The 24,984-nt window shown below is 35.4% G+C and overlaps 1 protein-coding gene across 1 annotated transcript in view; it reads left to right on the top strand.

The window, feature by feature from the left end:
- The window catches only part of OPN5 (opsin 5), a 74,554-nt gene that overhangs the window by 28,756 nt on the left and 20,814 nt on the right, over positions 1–24,984 (top strand). The window contains exons 4-6 of the mRNA XM_003769136.3: positions 4,280–4,450; positions 8,768–9,102; positions 17,915–18,156. Of these exons, the coding sequence (XP_003769184.2) occupies positions 4,280–4,450; positions 8,768–9,102; positions 17,915–18,156 (748 nt within the window). The remainder of the gene's footprint in view (positions 1–4,279; positions 4,451–8,767; positions 9,103–17,914; positions 18,157–24,984) is intronic.

Genomic DNA, 24,984 nt, shown 5'->3' with positions numbered 1-24,984 from the left:
ACTCTCATCCTTATTGATGAGTTCCTTTGATGAAGTCTTATTTTAGTGCTTAATCGTGACATGTAGATAGTCCCTAAGGAATAGCAAAACTTGGAAAAATTTGAGTAATCTACTTCAATAATGAGCCTGATAATTGATTAAATTTTAGTTGTCCCCAATTTTCTAACTTTGATCATCATATATTTCTTAGGATAATGAATTTTTCAGCCACGGAAATTTTCAAAGACTGCCTACTGATATTTTGTCAGGAAAGCTCATCTCAGAACACTTTCTATCTGTGTGACCCCATGCAAATCACCTAACCCTGTTTACCTTAGTTTCCTTATCTTTACAATGAGTCAAGAAGAAAATGGCAAACCATTTTAGTATCTTTGTCAAGAAAACCCCAAATGCAGTCACAAAGAATCAGATATAACTTGTTCTGTTCACTTCACTGTGTATCAGTTTGTGATGCATGTTACTTAGAACTCATCAAATTCATCATTTTTTTTAATAGTACAGTCATATTGCATTATATTTGGCTACCATAATTTGTTTAGGCATTCCAATTGGTAGGCATTTTCTACTAGGAATTTTGTAGTATTTATAGGACCTTGCTATTTTTGACCTTTTGGGGTGTGCATGCATATGATGATGTTATATGTAGAAATATATATTCAAAATGATTTTAAGAATGATTGGACAATTTTTCCAATTTCTTTAACATTTATATCTTGGGAAAATATCTGCTGGACATGAGGGGAAACTTCGCAATTGTGAATAATGCCTCATCTCTTCTAATTTTGTTTTTATAGTGTGAAATTTATTTTTCAAGTTGTGTTTTTTTTAGTTTATGGTGAAATATATCGAAAGATTCCCAATGCTTTTCTAGTTCTCTCCATCAGTTCTTGTCAAATAATGAATTCTTTCCCAAATCATTTATATCATATACTTGAACACTGAGTTATTTAACTGCTCCTGTGTTCTTCTATACTTTGTCTGTATCACTGATTTACTTCTCTATTTTTAACCAGTACTAAATACTTTTTATGATTACTGTTAACAAGATAATTTAAGGTATGGAAATGCTATTTTCTCTTAATTCCTGCTTTTATTCCCCTTTATTTCCTCTGTAGATTTTAGACTTTTTCTTCTTCTAAATGAATTATAATTATTTTGTCTTAATTCACCCATTTACTGATACTGTGTGGACTGATACTGAATTTATTCTTCATTGGTAAGGAGAGCATCCACACTGATGAAATTCTTGTCCTTGATGTATTGGACCTTTCCATTTATTCTCTTAATAAGCCCCAGTGTGGCAGAATATTGAAAAGAAAGGTAGTAAAGGAGCATGTCAGAGTAATGAAATAGCCATCTTTTCAGATTCTTCCCCATCTTCCATGAGGCCAGTCCATACTATGGTCCAGTGGGAAACTCATTCATTTATTTCTTTAACTCAATAAGCAATTTGGCACTATTTAGTTCAATAGTTCTTTGGTTGCCTCTGTCAATTCAATTCAATCCAGCAAACATTTATTAACTAGCTAATAGGCACTACTAGGCACTGGAAGAACTAAATTTCTACTTTGTCTTCATGGAGATTAGTTATTGGTGCTAATGAAGACTTTTTGCCCTTCCCTCCCAATGTTCTCCCTCCTTACCACATATTAAAATCACTTACTTTTTCAAAATTCAGTTTCTCTAAGACACTTTTCCTGAATCACCTGGTGTTTACTTTCTTTGCATTTATAAATTTTGTACTTAGTTACTTGAATGCATGTTATTTTCCAATTAATGGTAAACTCCATGAGGGCAGGAACTGTTTCACTTTTATTTTTGCATTTTCATAGCCTGGCACATAGCAGACTTCTAATAAATGTTTATTGATTAATTGACAACATCTATATTAGCTTGTTTGGCTTGAATGCAGTTCTGATAAGCTACAGATTATACCCCCTAACCTTCAGCCAAGCATCCAGCAAATCTATGTGATTGAACACAATGCAGTGCTAATGAGGAAGGGTTCAGATGAATTGATGAGATTGATATCTAAGACTGAAAACAAACAAACAAACATGAAAGTCTATTTTTTGCCCTGTTGAAGGGGAATCAGTAGTAGTAATCTTAGCATACAGAAAATAGCTTAATTGTTTTTGGGAGGGAGCTATCAATTAATAGTTATTCTGTTATCTCTCCAAATCTCAGTTTCTTCATCTACAAAATTAGGTACCTTCCCATTCTAAATTATGGGAAATTACTAGTATCACAATAACTCAGACTTGTATAGTCTTTATTCCATAATTGTCTTGTGAGGTAAGTAGCACAAATATTATGCCCATTTTACAAATGAGGTAACTAAGGCACAATGAAGATGAATTAATTGCCCAAGTCAAACATTTAGTAAATAACAAACTCAGGAGTTGATCTCAATCACTAGGTTATTGTATCTGTCTAATCAGCTAAAGCAGCTTCTTTACTGTTTGTAAAATAATTTTTTCCTTTCCCCTCTCCTGTTGAGGGAAGGAGTAGGCCATTAAATTTAATACAGTGATTGAATAGGAAAGCCTAGATGAATCTAAGCAGAAGGCTGTTTTCTAGAGAGTCAAAGAAAATGATGGAGCTCTGATAAATAAATAAATAGAGCCTGAGCCCAGCATTTACTGAAATTGCTTTCTTAACTTCATGGAAATATAAACATAGCACAGTAAAATATGTGTATAGCAAAAGGAAAACACAGATTTTAAACCTAGTGTCTAGTGATGGAACCCCTTCAAATCTTCCTGATGCCAAGTCTGGTGCTCTGCTCATTGTAGCAATTGGTTGCCTCCATGTAGTTCAATATTCTATTTTTTTTCAGATAAGGAAACTTTTGCTTTTCTTTGTATTTCTAGTGCTTAGCACTGTTTCTAACATATAGCAGGTGCTTAATATATGCTTATCCACTGACTGACTGACTGATATCCTTGGAGGATGAATTTCCCAAGGAATAACAAATAACATCAGAGATGTAATTTTTAACCTAATCCTTTGAATACAAAAAGGGTTGTTAAACAACTTAGAATAAGTAGGTCAAATTCTCTTGTGACAAAGGAATTTTGATAGGTCAGATGACAGAGAGTGATATATCCCACCAGGTATCTGTAGGGCACTGACCATTTTGTCTGTTAGGGGAACCTGTACAGTCCCCAATGTGGTTCAAAATCATTGACTGGGGCTGGGAGCAATTCCAAAGACGGGGCTAAGTAGGACTGAGTATGGAGTGGGCCTGAAGACCACAAGTCCATTGACCATGGCCTTTACTTACAACAGGACAGATGTGCACTCTTAGGCTTTTACACAGATAGTCTTTGAGCATGAGACATCTGAGGGGGAGGAGAAAGATTATAGACCTGAAGAAAAAAAAAGACAACATTCTTTTCCTTCAATATTTTGCTTTAGTTCTCATTGTTTTTTTGTTGGATAAACCTCCTCAACAACAAGATGTATCATGAACTTCCAGAATACTTTAATATGATTTTTTAAACATTCTGAAAAGTGTCATTAAAGAATTTTTAGCAAGGAACCTTGAATCACTGATATAAACTAAGCCTAAGCCACAGTTCCATAACCTGATTCTCTGAACTCTAACAAGAGTTTAATTTTAAATAACAAGCAGAACTGAAATTGTAGAAAAAGTACTGTAATGGAAGCCAGGAATTCTGGGTTTTGATCCTTCTTCTATCCTCCTATGACTTCTTAATTTAATCTGATTTACCTTAAATTACTTCCTTTGCAAAGTGGGGATGAGACTATCCTAATTGCATGATGGCAAAAGGCTTTTGAATAATTTTTCTCCTAACAATCCTTCTAGCTCTAAGAACTTCAGGGCTAGATCTGTGATTTCATGGTATGGAAAACTTCTGATGAGAAAGTACCCTTGACCAGTACAGATTGCCATCTCTTTTGTAACTTGCACTCTTAGGAAGTTGCCCTGAGAGATTTAATGACTTTTCCAAATTCACCAATCATGTATATGTCATGTATATGTCAGCCGGGATTTGAATCTAAATTTTCCTCACTCTAAGGCTGACTCTCTATCCTCTGTACCAAAGTCATAATAGTAGTTATTAACAGTCAGAATTGGAATTGAGGTCCCTAGCTGTCCATTGTGCTACTTAGAGTTTTTGTTTCACAGGTTATTTCTCATTTACACAATTTAAGAAAAAGGAGGAAAGGGATAGTGCCAACAGAAGAAATAAAGTGATTGTTCTAACAATATCAACATTTCTCATGGTAAAGTGCTTTTTGTCTTTTCTAGTTGTAGGCAAGCCTTTCACCATCATCTCTTGCTTCTCTCATCGCTGGGTGTTTGGCTGGGTTGGCTGCCGCTGGTATGGATGGGCTGGTTTTTTCTTTGGCTGTGGAAGTCTTATCACCATGACTGCTGTCAGCTTGGATAGATACTTGAAAATCTGCCATCTATCTTACGGTAAGTTGGAAGGTTCCTGCAGAAATGTCCTTCTCCTTTCTTGAGAGGTAGGGCTAGAGATCAGTTTGGGAGGACTGAGTCAGATCTATAGCTCTTTGAATGTGTCTCTGTAATCCCATGTAGACTCCCATGGCCCAACATTTTCTAATTTTTTTCCTTAACATTATCTTAAAATGTTTTCTGGTACAGAGCCATTATACTGGAGAAAGTATATCATTTTTCGTCATATAGCTTGTATCTTAGCTTCTTCTTTACGTGAAGGAAAGGAATACAATTAAGTGATGTAATCCCTGGGTAATAGATACTCAGTCCATCTACCTCAGAAAAAAAATGTAATAATAATTAAAGATGGACTTGATTAACCCCTCAGGCTCAGGCTCACTCAGTTGTTGAATCAAGGGGGATTTAAAAATGGAAAACTTTGTCTAGGAAACAAAGCTACAAAGCTTTGAATATCTCTGTATGTCCAACCTGGGTCTATGTAAGATGCCAAGTATTTTGGTCAAAACATTTTTTTTCTCCTTCCTCTGCATGTGGAATGGGATGGGGGTTATGAACATTGACTCAGCAGGAAAAAAATTTATAAAAATTGATAAAAGTTTTTAGGGATTGATAAATGTCTTTTCAAGTAAACCCTTTATTATTGCTGAAAACATTTGAGTCAGTGGTTTTTCCTTTTTTGGACACTGATGACTTGTGGAATCAGAGGAGCATCCTCTAGACGTTTAGGTTTAACCAATTAGATTTAAGTTTACTTAACCCTTAAGCTGAAGTTTAGTCACTAATGGAATTCTCAGGTAAGTACAATGCTTACAATGTTCTTTAGTAAGATCAGTCATCTTTGCTTCACCTATCAATTAATTTTAGCCTTTAATCATCAACTAAAGCTTTGAGATCTTAGACAAGGGAGAAAAATGGGTCAAACTAATTTTGTCTGTTTTAATGTGATAGAATCTTATCTTTTAAAATTAATTGTGAGGGGTGGATTTTGGATCTGTGATTTCAACACAGTATTTTTAAAAATAAACATTGGATTACTTGTTTGATCATTCCTAAAATCCTTGCCCACTAAGCATTTTGGAGATCCAACACAAGTCAAAAGATCAAATACAACCAAGTCAATGTCTATTTGCGGATCAGTAATCAGTGTTCTGGGTTATTTCAACTTGAATGGAAGGACACTATTTTCAAATTTTTTGAACTCGTCTCAAAATCTGAACAATTAATTGTCTGATGAATATAAACCGGATCCGTTTACTTTAGAAGAGAAAGAAAAAAGCCTTTTAGGATAAAATAATACCTTCGATTTCTCAGGGAAGGTGTGATCAAACAAGTTCAGAATGAGTTTAAATGTTAGTTTCTCTCTTCTCTAAAGATTCTGCTTTAGCCTGTGGCTTTGCCTCAGTCTAAGGGATGATGCTATCAATTCCCAGAAAACAGCTGGGGACAGGGGAGGCATTGAGCAGAGAAATGGTATGGACACTGGCTAGCTTTTCGGAGTCTTCTTTATAGTCTGGCTTCACTGTTTTGTTTGAAGTTGTTCGGACATCCCAGAACATCTGAAGCACTCATAGCATCACAGAATCATAGAATATTAAGACTGGAAGGAATTATAGAGGTTAATTGGTCCAACTGCCTATCCAAGGCAGGAATCCTTTTTACAGCATCCCTGATCACAGGACATCCAGCGATCTTGTTTGAATGCCTCCTGTGATGGGAAACTTACTACCTCACGAGGCAGTCTGGTTCCATTGTTGTTAAACGGTAATTTCTATTGTTGAACCAAAATCTGCCTCCCTGTAACTTCCACCCATTGGTCCTAGTTCCCTCTGGAGCATCACAGAACAAATCTACTCCCTCCTGTATATGACAACTTTACACGATATCCAAATGTAAGTACAAAACACCTCACAAAGTCACTTATATATGTTTTTTATTTAATTATCTGTTTTGGATGATCTGTGCCAATGCTCCCTTCCAGTAGGGTGGATAATTGAGAGTGGATTGCATAAGAGTTACTTAGACACATTATTGCCACCACTCTGTTCCTAGATTGTGAATTTTAAATCATTTGATCCAACTCACAGTGTAATCCAGCTTGATAAATGAAGATTTTAAAATGACAACAATTGTGTAAATGCAACATAGACTCTAGTCACTAGACAAGGTACTAAATGGAGCTAAATGTACAAGTTCTTTGCCTATTCTTTTGGAATTAAATTAATTCAACAAACACTCAGTATGTGCTATATGCAAGGTCCCATACTAGGTGCTGGGCTTACAAGAGAAATAAGATCTAGATCCAGCCTTAAAGGAGTTTACAGTCAATTAGGAAACATAAGTCATGGACATCAACTATAATATAAATTAGACTGTAGGTACAAAAGAATGTAGAATGCTATGAAAAATTTCAAGAATGAGGTTACTTCCAGCTGGAGTTGGGGGAGGAATGAAGGATCAGGGGAAATTTTGTGGAATAAGTGACATGTGAAGTGGGGTTCTTGAGGAGATCAAATAGATCTAGAACTGGAAAAAACCTTAGAAGCCATTGAGATCTATCCCCTCAATGTACAGATGAGATACAAGGAAGTTAAGTGACTTGTCCAGGATTATACAATGAGTAAGTGCCACTCTATGGAGTTTAGCCCTCATTTGTAGAGGTTTCAGAGCAGGGGAGGGGTGTGATCAAAGTTTTATGTTTGGTGCCAGATTGAATGGAAGAAAGAGGAGAAAATGATAGCAAGAAAAACAGTTAGGGTTCTAGATTAATCAAGGCAAGAAATAATTAAGACCTCATCTGAGTTTGATTGTGGGAATAGAGAAGAGAGATAGAATAAGAAAGCCAATCTATTTCAATTTAAAAAAATTTATGAAGTATCTGCTAGGCCCTAAGAGAGAGATACAGTTTAGATGTATGCAGGTTCTAGTCTAAAAATATAATAGTGCAACAATTAGGTGAAAGCAAATGACTGAGTGTGAGGAAAGAGAGACAGGGAGGACCAAGAAGATTAAACAAGTAGACTCTGATTCTGAGGGTGAATAGATTAATCTTTGAAATTTGTCTTCATGTTTAGTTTCTGATACTTTAGACTCAGACAGATAAATACCATAATTCCCCTTCCTTGGATCTATCAACCTTGGATCTATGTGTGTGTATGTGTGTGTTTGTGTGTGAGTAGCCCTCTTTCAGGTTAAGGGCATAGTTTAAGCCATCCATTATTTTGTGGTAGTGAACTTGAACTCCTAAAATGTTCCCTGGTATAGTGCAACTACTCTTTCAATATGGCAGCACTTCCCTTTTGGGAAATTCTATTTTGGTTCATAGAAGCTAGTGCTGGAGAATAGAGGGATATTCTCAGAGAATTCCATTTGTATGGCTTTCTGAGCTTCACTTTAAGATATTCTGGCTCTCTCATGACATTTAGTTGAGAGAGAGATGGTTATTCTAATACAAACAGGGAGGCTGTGCTGCCAATTTTCACAGAGGCAATTATTTTAGTTTTGTAATATATAGTAATGATCCATGTCTCCTCCTGCACATACATACACATTTCCTGACAAGGACATTAAGAGGTCAAATGAGATAAGAAGGTGCAAAAGCTTTTTGGAAGAAAGGTGTTCAATAAATACAAGGTATGATTTATTCTTTTTTCCTCACCTGATGTGGATTTGTCTTTGAGTGCATTTGGGTGCTTGGTGGAGTAAAACATCTGAGGGGTCCCATTAAGGTTTCCATACCCTGGAATAACTTAGATTCATAGGTTGTCAAAGTTGGAAACTGTTTAACCCCCTCATTTTATAGATGAGGAAATAGAGGTCTAGAGAGGATACTTACTGAAGGCTAGTCAATATATGATCTATTAGTGGCAGAGTTGGGATTTGAACCCACATCACTGCTAATTCAGTGTGTCTTCCATGGCACCATGGTAAGACTCTTGAATACATGAAATTCTACTGTTAGGGAGTCATTCTTTTGGCATTGTGTCTATAAGAGACCTTTATTAAACTACAATATCTCTGGAGAAGGTAATGTATTGAGTCTCATCAGTATCTTATTTAGTGTTAATGCTATTGAATTTGTATATGGGATTAATTTCTATGGGGAGCTAGATGAGAGGGATCCCTAGCTAAACTTTATTTGAGGGAGAGGGTTGGGAAATCTACAGAAAAGAGGGTACCTTCTGGGGAGGATGCCCCAGTTGGGGTGCTCTGATATCCTTTCCAGGGAGTCTCCCATGTTCTGGTCATATGTAGCTCCCTATATATAAAGCTGACTCTTAGAGCTTCTAGGTAATGCTTTTTTCCCCTCCCACCCAGGGACTTGGCTGAAGAGACATCACGCCTACATCTGCCTGGTTATCATCTGGGCCTATGCCACTTTCTGGGCAACCATGCCCTTGGCGGGTCTGGGGAACTATGCCCCTGAGCCTTTTGGAACATCCTGTACCCTCGACTGGTGGCTCGCTCAGGCCTCTGTAACCGGACAAACATTCATCCTGAACATCCTCTTCTTCTGTCTCTTGCTCCCAACTGCCGTAATTGTCTTCTCCTATGTGAAGATAATTGCTAAGGTCAAGTCTTCCACCAAAGAAGTTGCCCATTTTGACAGCAGGATCCAGAATAGTCATGTGCTGGAAATGAAACTGACCAAGGTACTGGAGTTATATTTTGAAGGAAATGCATTTTCCTGGTTGTAAAAACTTAGTTGGAACAAAGAGAAAGTGGGTCAAGTAAAAAAATGGGTAAGGAAACAGTAGAAGCTAATGGTGAAGGTGCTAGATTCTTTCATTTCTCCTGTGTTATTTTATTACTTGAGTTTTTAAATTTACATTCCTCTATATATTTCTGTTGTACTGGATTAGGACACAGAATTGGAATTAGAAGAGAAGGGAATAAGTATTTCTTTAGTGTCCACAACTTGTCAGGTATTGTATTAAACACTTTTACAATATGTTGTCATTTGATCGTCATAACAGTCCTGTGAGATAGATACTTTAAGTATCCCATTTTATAACTGAGGAAACTGAGGTAAAGTGACTTGTCCAGGATCACATGTTGAAGAAATATCTGAGGCCACATCCAAACTCGGGTATTTCTGATTCCAGGCCTAGCATTCTATTCACTGTGTCATCTAGCTTAATTTTAAGTCTTGCCTTGATGAAAAATTCATCTCCAAAGATCCCAAGATGATTTTGGAAAGCTCTGATTGTTGAGATTTATATTGATCAAAAAATCTACATGCTTGTTACATGGTCCTGATTCTTCTTCCTGGAACCAGGTACAACACAATCCTTCTTCACCATGATTTTAAGACAGATATCATCTCCTCTCCTTCACCCCCCAGTTTGCAACTTTTTTCATGATTAAATAACCCCAGTTCATTTGATTGTCACTCTCTATTTATGCTTTATGAGGTTAGTTGGGATAAAATGATGCTGCTAGATTTAATGATCCCTAAAATCCCTTCTAGTTCTGATATGCTATGATCCTATGAGCCAGCAATTCTTATGAGGTTGATTGTTTTTTCTTGAACACTATACTTTTAATTCAGATTGCTATCTCTAGATGCCTGGGCTTGACTGTGATGATTACTAGTAGATATTAAGAATAATAATAACAATTCTTGGCAATAAAATAGCTCTTAAACTTTGCTTTGTACTTTGTCATTTCATTTTGATCACCAGAATAATGCTGTGAGAGAGATGCTATTATACCCATTTCACAGATGAAGAATAGAGGAAGTGATTTCTAAAGGGTTGTGCAGTCAATAAGTATTTGAGCTGGGATTTGATTACAACGCTTCCTGACATGTCCAGAAGTTGTTCGTTATACTACATTGACAAGATCTCTTTCTCTCTCTCTCTCTCTCTCTCTCTCTCTCTCTCTCTCTCTCTCTCTTTCTCTCTCTCTCTCTCTCTCTTATTTCCTTTAAGAGATAATATCATAAACATAAATTCATTTCTAATTATTAAATTTGCATAGTAAGATTAAGCAAACAAGAATTTGTTTTTTAATGAAATTAAAATTTTTACATTTATGACAAGTTTATCCTTTCCACATCTTGGGTGTTAGGGGTGCAAACTCTGCTTTCCCCCAGAAATCTAAAAAATTCACATAAAAATTTTGACCTTCTCTACATACTAGAGAAGTCTAAATATTTTCTTTTTCTTTTATGGAGTAATTACAATACCTTATTGTAAAATTTGAGTTAAATATTTGGTTATAGCTCTGTTTCATCTGCTAGCCTTCATATGTCATCTGTGGCTTTGGCAAAACTCCTCCCAAATACCTATTTAATTTTTTTATGTTGACCTTCAACATATTGAAACTGCAGTAGGAAAGTCATTATGTAGAAGAAATAACTGTATTTGTTAAGCCTAATTTAAAAGATGTCTATTGGTATTAATACCATAGTGACCATTGTCTTTATTTTCATCATCCTTTTTGATATTTTCTTTTTATTTAAATAATGTCTACCTGTACAACCATCCTTCCATAATTTTATCTATCTATCTAGATTTCTTTCTTTGTTTCTTTCTTCTTCCCTCCCTCCCTCCCTTCCTCTCTCTCTTTTTCCCTCTCTCCCTTCCTCTCTCTTTCTTTCCTTCCCTCCCTCCCTCTCTCTTCTCTCCTTTTTCCCAACATGCTTTGGGAGTGGGAATTTCCCTACCTTGGAATTTCCTAATCGTAACTACAACTAAATCTATTACCTCAATGACGCAACCTGAACTATTTTTTAGTCATTATTTAACCTTATTTCACACTACCAGCACTAAGGTGAAGTCAAAATTATGCTAGGTCTTTCCTTTCCTTGGAGACAAAAATCTTCAAGTAATTAATTCCAAATCAAACTAAGCTTCATATTAGATCAGTTCACTTCAGTGTTTTCATGACTTCTTGTGGCTTGGCAGGCTGCATCAGCCAGTTTGCTCTGATTCATGTGTCTGAAGCATTTTTGCTTACTACAAACACTGCTAAAATCTTATCTGCACCTGCATCTTGCTAATCTTGTTTAGAGAAAACTCAACATCCAAACTGCATATAAAAGTCCTCAGGTTGGCAATTTAACCCCATTCATTTTTTTCTGGATTACTTTTCCCCTCATGTTAAAGCATAGAGAAAGAGAAATAATGCTAAAGGAGTACTCTCTGAGTTGGAATAAACCTGCAGAGAAAGTCTTCTGAATAATAATAATAAAAAAAATTCTTGGCAACAATGATTGTATCTCATAGATTCCAAATAATGTTACTACCAAGCTCTCCTGATTTTTCTCCGGATTTCTCAGCTTCTGCAGGTGTCTATTTGGATTTGTCCTCCTGACATTAAATTCTTATTTTTTTTTCTTTTTATAGTTTAAATGCATTTTGGCAAAGAATGATTTTAAAATAGTTAATGCTGTGGTTCTCTAAATTGATTTGGGCCTTAATAGTCCTTAGGCTGCAAGATTCTGTAGCGGCAAATTTGGTTTTGGGTGTGTCCCTCCAGCTGATCAGCTGTGTGAGCTTTGGTAAATTATCCCATAGTTCTAGGTGCACATTTTCCTCCTCTGTGAAAGGAAGGGGTGGATTTTGCTTGATGATCCTTAAGGTCCTTAGCAGCTACAAATCCTATACTCTTCTAGCTAGGTTCCTTCACTATTGTTTCCTTTGATGGATCATTGTAATTAGGGCTGATAAAGGCAAAGAGCATACCATCCAAACCAGCTTTTTTTTATGGTTGGTTACCTTAAACAACAGCTATTTTCTGGGCATCTGTCCAGAATAGTACAGTTAAACCTCATTAATTCAGATGCCATTAATTAGAAAGTTGAAATAATTTAGAATGGAACTAGGCTGAATTTGATCTTTAGACTTTACATAGGGAGAAAAAAAGGCTCATTAAACTTATTAATAGTACACACAAGATGGACTAGGAGAATGTTTAAAACTACTTAAAAGGACAAATGATTTTGTTCTACTTTAAAGGTCTTTAAAGATCCCTTCTTACATATATAATAGATCTATATCTATGAAGAATTTTGTACAGTAATAAAATCAGATATGAATAGTGTGGGGAGATAGTGGTACAGTGGATAAAGTGCCAGGAATGGAGTCAAGAAGACTCATCTTCTGAGTTCAAATCTGACCTCAGACACTATGTGATTCTGGGTAAGGCACTGTTGCCTAAACTTCCTCAGCTATAAAGTGAGCTAGAGAAGGAGATGGCAAACCACTTATTATCTTTGCCTAGAAAACCCCAAATAGGGTCACAAAGAGTAGGACAGGACTGAAATAATTGAACCACAACAGACAAGTATGCATGAATGTATATATTTGTGAGTATACATATATATGTGTATATATATATATATATATATACACACACATATATATGTCCACATTAGTAGAATTTTAAGTATATATGTGATAATTCCATATATAGTATTATGTGTAGTAATATAAACATTATATATATATATATATATATATATATATATATACACACACACATACATATACACACATTTTAAGTTTTTAATCATTTTTTAGTTGTGTCTGACTTTTTATGATCCCATTTGGGGTTTTCTCAACAAAGATATTGGAGTGGTTTTCCATGTCCTTCTCTAGCTCATTTTGCAAATGAGGAACTGAGGCATTATATCAATTCATGAAGGTAGTCCCCCAAAAGACTATTACGAAATGTTTGTTTTGCTTTGTTCTTGTTACTTTCTGAACTCAAAAATATTAAAACTCCTTGTCTTCCTTCAATTCAGAAGGGGTATCCCTTGTGTTAGTGAGGATTTTACTAAATATATAGCTACTCTAAGGGGCAGCTAGGTGGTGCAGTGGATAGAGCAATTTGCTTTTGGAATCAGGAATACCTGAGTTCACATAGGACTTTAGACTCTTACCAGCTCTGTGACCCCAGGCAAGTCACTGATTGCCTCCAATATTAAAAAATAAATATATAAATTTATGCATAGATACCTTGAATAATCAACTCTTAGTGCTTTTCAGTTCTTAAATATCATCTAGTCTCTTTAATTTCATCACTGAGGGGGAGTGACTTAGGATCATTGGTGGAGTGATAGTAGTGATCTCAAAGGCTTCAATGCATCGAAGAACCTGAGACCTGGAATCATAAATGATATGCCCAATATAATACAATTCAATAAAAATTTATTAAAGACCTAGTAGGTATCCAACACTATTCTAGGCAATGAGATCACAGAGATCTAAATGAAATAGTCCCTGACCTGAAGGAGTTTATATTGTACATGGCAGGCTCTTTGACTAACAAACCCCGGCTCTTGCTAGAGCACCATAGTACGTGTAGAGAGCTATTTTCTTCCCAACAACACCAAGGAATATTGGATTTTGGATCCTTTGTGACCCTTTGATTCCTGGCTTCAGCCCAGCATGATCCTCTTGTGCTGTAAGAATGAAAACTCTGTTCCAACTCAGATACTCTGCATTCACTACTTAGAGGGTTTTATTTTTCTTTGTTTATTTTGTTCCTCCCCTTTGTGATATTTCAAGGTCTGAACATGCAATCATGCTTTCCCCTCTAATGAGTCCCTTCTTCTCCACTCCCCTTTCTTCTATTATCCAATGCTGTTTATAGCAGGTTATTGGAACAGAACCTTATGTGATTCACATATGGCTGCTTTGGGCTTGCTCTGTTAAAAATTACCTGGCACTATATCTTGTTTTCCCTTCTACTATCCCCTATAACCTGGCCTTTCTTGCTCAGAGCAAAACTGATCATAGCCTGGGGGCCCTGGTTGGACTGCAGTAGATGGCCAAAGCTTCCAGGAGAATGTGGGGACCACTGTCCTAGATATTTAAAATCTAGCTCCTGTGCCTTAAGTCTGTTCCTGCCCAATGGGGTTATAGGGTATATTGTGCTCAATTCTCGACCTAAAAATGCATGGAAAGACCTGACCTGATTTGCATCCTTTCTTCAGCTATTCAACTATAGTTTTTACTTTTCTTCAAAATTTGGGTGTGAAGAAAATTGCAACTAGAAATTAGCTGCAGGAGAAGTTTTAATTTTTTGCAAGTAAAATCAACATTTTTGATTTGGATCATTTCCAGGATGAACAAACACAGGGCAAGACAGAGTTGGAATCAGAGGACAGGGGTTCAAATCTTCAATCTGCTTTTATTCACTGGTATATTGTTGGATATGCCTCTTAATTTCTTTGGGTCCCTCACTTTCCTCAGCTGTAAAACTAGGGGATGGACTAGATTGAACTAAAGTCCCTTCCAGCTCTAGACATATAATCTTACATTTAAGATCCTGGGTCTCAGTTTCTTTACCTATAAAATGAAGGGAAAAAATTAGGTGATCACTGAGATTTCTTTTAATTATAAATTTTTGATCTTTTAAATATGTCCAGAATACTCTTGGTCTCCAGCCTGCATTTCCCAGTTGATAACAGTATCCAAAATTTGCATCATTATTTTGGGTTTAGGCAATAAGCCTTTAGTTAATATCCACATACATCACTTTGGTAGTAATATTTCTGCTTGACATTGAAGAATAGATGGTATCTAAGATCTCATTCAATTCTAAAGCTATAACCCTCTTTCTCAGTACCTCATGACTATTTTGTTTTCCTTTTGAAAGAGCAAGCAAAATGAGATCTAGGGAAATTAATTACCTTTAGCTGACCTACACTGCAGAGGTGACTTGCACCAAATCACTTAACTAATAAATGTCAGAGCTAGGATTCAAACCTAGGTCTTTTCTGACTTCAAATTCAATAATATTCATCTATCTATCTATCTATTTATATATACATATATATCTATATTTATATGTATACACATATTTCTACATAATACAACATATGCATACACATATGTATACATATATGGGTATTCTTTGCATATCTAAAAATTCACATAAATGTATGCATGCATATATATATATATATATATATATATACATGTATTTAAAACTTTTAAATAACCATTTCCCAATCCTCTTCTCTTTCTCTTTGAGCCACATTATAGTCAATTAAATGTATTTGATATTATTTGGCTTTTATTTAGGTCTGGGGGAAGTGGGGACTTTGTTGTAGAATTACCTCATTTGCTTTCCCTGGGATCCACAGTATATCTAATTTTTCAATGTGCCTTTTCCAAAGAGCGAAAAACAGTACAAATGTTTTAAGTACTTCCTGAATTCCATTGCAAATTCCCATAAAACAAAAAATACATAAAATGTAGAGAATAATATTTGTTGAGTGTTAATTTATTTCCTGTCATTGACTTTGGCAGGGGTGCACAGTACATGGCATAGAAAATGTTTTTTGAGATATTGTGAAATCAGCACATGAGTCATCAAAGGAGAATGCATGAGAGTAATGTTAAGCCCCCAGACATGTGCTAAAGCAATGTTTATTTATATATTTATTATTTATTTGGGAATTAAAAAAAAAGATATTCACTGCAGAGCTTTTAAGCAGGCATTTCATATGAAAACAAAAAAATCATCACAGAGCAAACAGAATAAAACTTCAACCTGACAGGTCTCTAGAGAAAGATGGCAAGCAAAGCCTAAAAGGAAATTTGCATATTATTATTAGGTTTGTTCTAATTCTTGGTAAAACACAGGTGAGCATCATAGGTGCTGGAATGTGAAGCAGCAATGTCTGACTCATCTGGCTCATTCTGATACCTGGGGTACATTTCTTAAGCTCCCTAGACCTTAATATAAAGGTTGCTTGAGAAAGTAAAATTTACACTGATTTTAGAAGGTCTAATCTGATTCTTAGTTCTGCTTTCCCACTATTTGTGTGCCCTTTTTTAACTTCATATATGAAATAAAGAATCTGGTGAAGCATTTAGACAATAAAGAAGACTGAGTGCTAGGCTTGGAGTGAGGAAATTTTGGTTTAAATTCTACTTCAGAAACTTATGAGTTGTGTGAATCTGGTTAAGGATCTGAACCTTTCTGTGCCTCAGTTGGGTTGAATGGCTTCTAAGGTCCAGGTTGAATTCTGTGATAATGTGATAGGATCAAAGAGCTGGAAGGGATCTCAGAGGCCATGGAGTACCTAATTTTAGTTCTAAATTCTACAATCCATGAACAATTAACGTGTATCCCTGAAGAAGATTCATATTGAAATTTCAATGAGGGCAAAGTTTTCCCTAATGGCAAATCTGGGTCACAGAAAATTTCATCAAGGTGAACAAATCCCCCAAGTAGGTTTTAAGTGGATGTGGGCTGAGTAATCAGGACAAATTCAGGCAGCAAACACACTATTTGGCATGGTTCCTTTCCCCCCAAATTGAGCATATCTTAGTTTATTTTAGACTTTGAGCACATTCATATCCTTGGTTGAATTTGACATGGAAAGAACAGTAACTTATGGTGAATAGTATAAAAAAGATTCAATGATGTTTTGGCCATCCTCTACCAAATGGTAGCATGGAGGTGACACTGAATTCTCAAAAACTATATTAGTAGGATGAATATTCTAATGTAGTCTACCAAACTAGAATGGTGTGAAGGTGGGGCTATGTGTTTGCCTTTCTTTATTGCTTAGCAGATTTTCTAGAGTTGATATTTAATTGTTTATTGACTGATTGTTCTTGTTGTGAAGGCAATCAGTATTTCATCTTCAAGAATTTTTTTAAGATTGTCTACAAGCTGTAGAAGATTTAGATTCGATCTTTGACCCTTACCCTCAATGACATAATCATGGATTCTTAAAGAAATATTGTAATAGGGTACAGAAGAAAGTACATTGACTAACAAGGGAGTAGAGTAGCTAAGTGGTACAATGGTTAGAGAGCACTAATCCTGGAATCAGAAAAAATTGAGTTTAAATTTGGCCTTGGACACTAAATGTGTCACTTCACCCTGTTTGCCTGATAAAATGAGCTAGAGAAGTAAATGGCAAAGCACTCTAGTATTTTTGCCAAGAAAACTCCAAAGGGGATCATGAAAAGTTGGGCATGACTGAAATTACTGAACAGCACCTGTCTCACATACTACCACATAGCACAAGTCACTTAGTCTCCTTGGATCTCAGTTTCCTCTTTCATAAAATGAGAGTATTGGACTAGATGGACTTTGAAGTCTTTTCCATCTATAAATCTATGATCCTATGACTTGCTTTGCCATCTGTGTTCTATTTACCACAGTGCAATCTTGGCAAATATTTCCATGTCTTTGGGTTTCAATTTTTTCATTTACAAAATAAAATGGGTGGGACTTTATAGTCTGTGATAGTCTTTTCATTATATATTGTGAAATGTTAATGGCTAATGCGCTGTATGCAGTACATGCAAAATAAAGCCTAGTTATATGGAGACAGGGGAAGAAGATATATTAGGTGACTTTGCCAGATTGTATGTGGTCATTGTTTTGTTTGTTTCTTTTAATCATTTTATAGTTTTCCATATTTTGGGCCCTGTTCTTTGTACAATCTTCCAATTGATTTTCTCATTTGTTGTCTTCTCTCCCCAGGTGGCAATGTTGATCTGTGCAGGATTCCTAATTGCCTGGATCCCCTATGCTGTGGTGTCAGTGTGGTCAGCTTTTGGACAGCCTGATTCCATCCCGGTTCAGTTTTCAGTGGTGCCAACCTTGCTTGCAAAGTCAGCAGCTATGTACAACCCAATTATTTACCAGGTCATTGACTGCAAATTTGCCTGTTGCCAATCTGGTGGGCAGAAAGCAGCCAAGAAGGAATCTTTGAGGGATTACAGGTAATTTCTATAAAGCGCTGACAGATTTACAAGATTTACATTATATCTTCTTAAGTCAAAGATAAATTTTTGCTCAGAAACCAATAGATAAGATCAGGCCATATGGGTCTGATGTTATCTTATGGTAAAGTGCCAAAGTCAAGTTGCAATCTAAAAAGGATGGCGTATGCTATGGGTAAAACAAAATTCTAAACTTGGGACCAGAAGAGCTTGACTTTCTTTGGGTCCTGGCTCTGCCACTCAGAGGTGAAGAGAACTTGGGCCATCCTTTTTGAGTCTTAGTTTCTTCATCTGTAAAAGTGGGGATGCCATATCTGGCAATAAGTGTGAGGCTAAGATGACATAATGATGACACTTTAAGGAATTCATGCTTTATGTCCATTATTTTGTTTGAAGTGCACAAAAATCTGTGAAGCAGATACAATTATGACTCTCTTTTAATAGAACCATAAAACAAGGTTCCTGGAAGTTAAACTACTTACCTAGAGTCATATAGCTATCTGAGGCAGAGTTTTCACACTATTCTGCCACTAAGAAAGCTTTGTTAAATATATACCATAGGCTAAGCAATGTTCTAGGCATTCTAATGTTTGTGAAATGTTCTACTGATAGAAGCATATTGCTTACTACTTACCAAATAGCATTAAATCAAGCATATCTGGACAATGTTTATGTAAAGAGGTGAGATTGGTTTTTATTGGGGAAAGAGAGAAAGGAGGACTACCATTCAATTTTTGATCCCGGTCACCAAGGTCCATATAATTTCTTTTCTTTTCTGAGCAGCCACTATATCCTAGCTTGCTATACTCATGGAATCATGCCAATTTTCTTCTCTTTGTTATTGTTGTTTTGTCATTCAATCATATCTGACTCTATGTAAACAAAGTCCATGAAATTTTCCTGGCAAAGATACTAGAATAATTTGTTCTTTCCTTCTTTAGTGTGTCTCTATTTTATAGATAAAAAACCAAGGCAAATACAGCTTAACTGATTTGCCAAGGGTCACACAGCTTTTAAACGTCTGAAGTCCGATTTGAACTTATTTTCCTGATTCTAGACCAATACCTCTATCCACTGCACTCACCTTTCTCGGTTGTCCAAATTACTTTTTCACCAAAGTAGTTCTGTTATCTACTACTTGACTATATTGATTTCTAAGTTAAGAATATGAGACAGGTTTAGAGGAGGGAACAAAGCATTCTGGCTCTGTTTTATTAGCTCTGTCAAGAGGACTCTCATCTCATCTCTTAGTGAGGTTCAGAATACTTTAGAATTGTTAATCTCTTAAGGAAGGACAGGACTGGGTTATATTCTAGGACCTTTCAGGATTTAGTCTTCAACAAAGGAACTATAGGTGACCGCTCCCCCCATTTTCTCAAAAATCCTGCTCATTTGTTGGCTAGTATACGCTCCAAATGGCTACTACAAAATCACTTTATATTGTATTTTCTTTAAGTATCATAGAATAATGGAATAGCTAGAAGATCTGGATTTTAATCCCAGTCTATCTCATACTATCTAGTCTTTGAGATCTAGTTTTCTCAATCAGAAAATGAGCATAAAGATATAGAATCCAGATTTTACTTATCATGCATTTGTGGTATATGCTTAGATGACCACTCAGTGTTCAACCATTTTACCTCTAGACTTTTATCCCAGGATGACCTTCATCTCTCTGGATCTCAGTTTCCTCATCTGTAAAATTAAGGAATTAATCTGATGATTTAGCCTTCTACTTTACTGAGAAGCCAGTATCTTCCTTTTCCCTCCTCTTTTTTTTTTCCTGCGCCATTACTGCTCCTTCCTGTAACAGTCGTATTACTAATCTTCATGAAAGCCAATTCTTCTATCTATCAATGAATTACTCAATCAAAAAATATTTACTAAGTGCCTATTTTGTGCCTAGCACTGAAGGGATTAAAAAAAATGGTCTCTGACTTCAAGAATCTTACAGATTACTGGGGAGATATACTTTATAAATATATGCTAAATATATACAAAATTAACAATAGGATTTATATACCATTTTAAGGTTTGCAATGTGCTTTATATATATTACTTGCTAAAAATAACTTCAGAACAATGTTATCTATGTGGTAGGTACTATTTATTATTATTCCCATTTTACAGATGAGAAGGCAGAAGGATAGAGGTCAGATGATAACCAGGGTCATAATTCTAGTAAGAGTCTGATTCCTGACCTCAAGTCCTCTCAAGTCCAAAGCCTGAACTTTGTCTATTTTACCACAGAGTTGCCAATTACATGGTAATTTGGGCAAAGGAAACACTATACTTCTATATTTTGGCAATTTTTTTCTTGCTTCAACAATTATTCTTTATCTTTTATGGACTTCCAGGCTCTCTCTTTTTTTTCTATTTCTCTCCTTCCCAATTAAAAGAAAATCTTGTTTATAGACTTATTTTGGACACCATTTAAAATTTAAAATATTTTTTCTTTTTTTAAACTCCTATTTATTATTTACAGACTTATCTTGGACACTACCGTCCTTCAAAAAAGTTTAAATTTTTCCCCCTTTTTAACTGCTAAGCTCTATCCCTCTATTTCCCTTCTCTGTTAAATTTCTTGAAATAGCTATCATTACCACCTCCCTCTATCACCTCACCATAACACTCTCTCCTGAATCCCTTTTCATCTGGCTTCTGCTGAAAATCCTCTTTCAAAGGACACTAGTAATTTCCTAATTGTTAAAGCCAATGATTTTCTTCCTCTTTATCCTCTCTGACTTCTCTGCTGCCTTTGATACTAGTGATTCTGTAGCTTTTATTGGGTCGTCTCCTACATTATCTGTAGATATTAACCTCACTAGCTGTATGACCTTGGTAAAATTCTCTTACCTTATATGTGCGTCAGTTTTCTTATGTTTAAAATTGAAAAGATAATGATATCTTCTTCTCAGGACTGTTTTCAAGATCAAACGAGAAAACAACACAAACCTAAAAGTACCATAAAAATGCTAACTATTATCACGTTATTTTATCTCCTTCCCTGATGCTTTTTTTTTTAAGTTATCTATTCTTTGTGGTTTTTTTTGTTGAACTTTTTGCTTCACAATGTCATTGTGAGGTTCAAAGTAAAATAGAAACTGTACATTTCTATGCTAGAGGGGCAGTAGAGAGGCAAAGTAGGGATGAGAGATAGCATGTCTTAGTGGATAGAAAGTGGAAAGTGGAAGATAGGGACAGGAAAACATGATTTAAGTCCTGGTGACTGGGGACATGTGACTTTGCCAATGTCCTTGGCAATTCTTAAGTAGCAGAGTGCGACAATCCGCTTTAGAGGAGAGAGCTTCTGCCCAGGGGCTTTCTGTGCTGATGGATTCTTAGGTCTGTTTTTTTTTTTTTAAGTGCTATATAAAGGATGCTACTATTATTTTAAAGTTATGTATAGATTTAGTTAAAGGGAAACAAGTGGCTATTGTTCATTTTCTTCTCATCACAAATAAATGTAGCTCTTAATAAAGTATATACATCTGTAGCCAAATGGTCCTTTTACTATTCTTCATACCTTGTATCCCTTTTTGCCTCCTTTTTAGTTGCCTTTTACTGACTTGCTCCCATAGCTGGAATATATTTCTTTTGCCTTTACATTCTAATACCTTTGTTTCCAAATTATCTTTTATGTATTTTGTAAATATATGTATATATTCATTTTAGATGGTAAGCTTTTTAAAGATAGAGACTTTTTTTAAAGATAGAGTCTAAGATTTTTGTCTTAGTATCCTCAGGGCCTATATACTGGTGCCTGATATATAGTAGCTGATTAATGAATTCTTATTGTTCTGTAGATTAATTAGGAAAGAAGGACATTTCAGAAGAAGAGGACAACATGAACCATAAATCTAAAGAGTATTTGGATGCCATTTTTTTTGACAGTGGCTTCTTGTGTTTGTTAGCTTTATTTGATTAAAACCAAAAAGCATTTTATTGAATACTTTGAATGTCAATAAAAATTTAACATGTCAAATGTATGATTACATCCATGGGACAGGGTAAAGTTCCTAATTTAATCTTTGTATCTGCTTCAGCACTAATTATGTAGTAGTTATGTAGTAGATGGTTAATAAGTGTTTAATTTTGTGAATTATAAGAATAATAGCAGTGCTATATAATTATATTAAACTTCTGACAGGAGATTCTCCTGAACAAAAGGAAAAAGCTGCAATTACTGACCTCTATTCTTTATTTTATTTAGGAAATAAAAAAAGGAAGAAGGTAGGAGTGTAGGTCCCTTATCTACTAACTTAATGCTATCAAATATACATTATTCTCAGTTTCAGAAGTTGCCTAAAGAAGATGCAGCAGTGCTACCTGTTTCACTGGGAAAGCAAAATGTTATGAATGACCATTTTAAGGTGTGATAGAAGCCCCTTTTGTTTGGTATCCAGGGAGAATGATGCATCTTGCATTTAAATTACCATATGTCCATGACAAATGTTACGTGCCTGAATTTAAAGTGGGGCTTCTAGTTGGCACAGTGGATAGAATGCCAGGTCTGAAGGCAGCAAGACCTGAATTTAAATTTGACCTCAGACACTTACTAACTGTGTGAACCTAGGCAAGTCATTTAACCCTGTTTGCCTCAGTTCCTCATCTGTAAAATGATCTGGAAAAGGAAATGGCAAGCAACTTCAATATTTTATCCAATAAAACCCCAAATGGGAGCACAAAGTCAGACATGACTAAAAATAATTAAACAACAATCAGATTGAAATGTTTACTTTTGGGGCCAATTCTGGAAGGAGAAAATTGTTCCACATTGAATATGTTAAATGAAATGTCAGTATAGTCAGGAAATAAGCATTTGTTAAAGAATTTACTATAACAAGCACACTGCTAAGTGCTGTAAACACACACACACACACACACACACACACACACACACAAATACACAAAGAGGGAGAGAGAGGAAAAATTAGTTCTTGCCCTCAAAGAACTTAAGTTCTAAGGGAAATGACAAAACATGGCCATATCATATGGAGGAGTTAGGATGGAGAAGTTTTTAATTAAAAGGTAGAATTTGAGCTGAGTCTTGATGGAAATCAGGGAAACTCAGAAATGGACATAAGTAGGGAGAGCATTCTAGGCAAAAAGTATAGCCTGTGGAAAGACAAAGAGATGAAAGATGGAATATTATATTTGAGAATAAGAAAATAGGCTAAAGGGCTAGATTGTAGAATGGATAGAAAGTGTAAGAAAAGGTAGGAAGGGGAAGAAGATTTTTGTATATATCTCTCTATGCATACACGCACATAAGGATGTTATAAGATCAAAAATGACAAGATGTATCAATGGATTGGATATGTGGGCTTAGGGTAGAGAAGTATGAAAATAACACAAAATCCTGATTCAGGATAATTAAGAGGTTGTCATTAACCTTCACAATTTTTATAGATTATATGTAGATTTGATTTCTTTATATCCTTTATATAGCTGCCTCTTAATATCCTTTAATAATAGCAAAATTTAGAAAAAGGGAGTATTTGGAGGAAATGAGTTTTATTGTTAGATATATTGAATTTGAAATGTCCAATCCAATATATCCAAAAGACAGTTGATCATGTAGGACTATAATTTGCAATAGAGACTAGGACTAGATTTATAGATCTGGGGATCATATGCATAGTGATAATAATTGGACCGTAGGAGCAGATTAAATCTCCAAATAAGATAATATAGAAATAGAAGAGAAAAAGACTGATGATGACCATGAAATGGATAAAGAATAAACAATTAAACGATCATAAAGACAGAAAGAGAACCAAGAGATAGCAGAATCATGAAAACAAAGGGAGGAGAGAGTGTCCAATATGGGGAAATGATACATGGGATCATATATTATAGAGTATACACAATAACTATAACTTTTGGGCATTTTGATCTAGAGTTCCTCAGTCTTTCTAAAGCAGAAATAGATTTTTGATGTAGTACATACTGGTGAATAGGAGGCATCACTGTAATTTACTTCATATTTTAAGAACAAAGTGCTCTGAATTCATATACACACACACATACACACAAAAGGAGAGGGAGAAGGAGAGGGAGAGGGAGAAGGAGAGGGAGAGAGAAAGGAAAAATTAGTTCTTCCACTCAAAGAATAATCTGGATGACTAATTGGCAGATATATTGTACTAGGGATTTTTATTCAGGTAAGAGTTGGATTAAATGGTCTCTGAGTTCCCTTCTCTCTCTTTTTAAAATAATATTTCATTTTTTCCTCCTGTTATATGTCAAGAACACTTTTAATATTCATTTTGCAAGATTTTGCGTTTCACATTTTTCTCGCTCCCTGTTTCCCTTCCTCACTTCTGAAGATGGATATAATTTATACATGTGCTATCATGTAAAAAATTTCCATATTGGCCACACTTGTTAAAAAAAAAAACAGTTCAAAAGAAAAAAAACACACATAAATGAGTAAAGTAAAAAAAAAAATCTTCAATCTGCATTTAGAGTTCATCAGTTATTTTATCTAGATATGGATAGCATTTTGCTTTGTTAATCTTTTGTACTTGTTCTGAATCATTGTGTTGCTGAGAACAGTTGGGTCATTCATAGTTAGTCGATCATGACACAATGTTACTGATACCATATGGAGTGTTTTCCTGGTTCTGCTCATTTCACTTTACATCAATTCATACAAATCTTTGCAAGTGTTTTGAAATCTGCCTGTTAACCATTTCTTATTGCACAATTGTATTCTATTACTTTCATACACCACAGCTTGTTCAGCCATTCCCCAACTGATACACATCTCCTCAACTTCCAATATTTTACCATTATGAAAAGGGCTGCTATGAATATTTTTGC

Source organism: Sarcophilus harrisii, chromosome 4 (assembly GCF_902635505.1).
Source record: "Sarcophilus harrisii chromosome 4, mSarHar1.11, whole genome shotgun sequence".
NCBI classification, from domain to species: Eukaryota; Metazoa; Chordata; class Mammalia; order Dasyuromorphia; family Dasyuridae; genus Sarcophilus; species Sarcophilus harrisii.
This window is presented reverse-complemented; position numbering and strand designations above follow the sequence as displayed.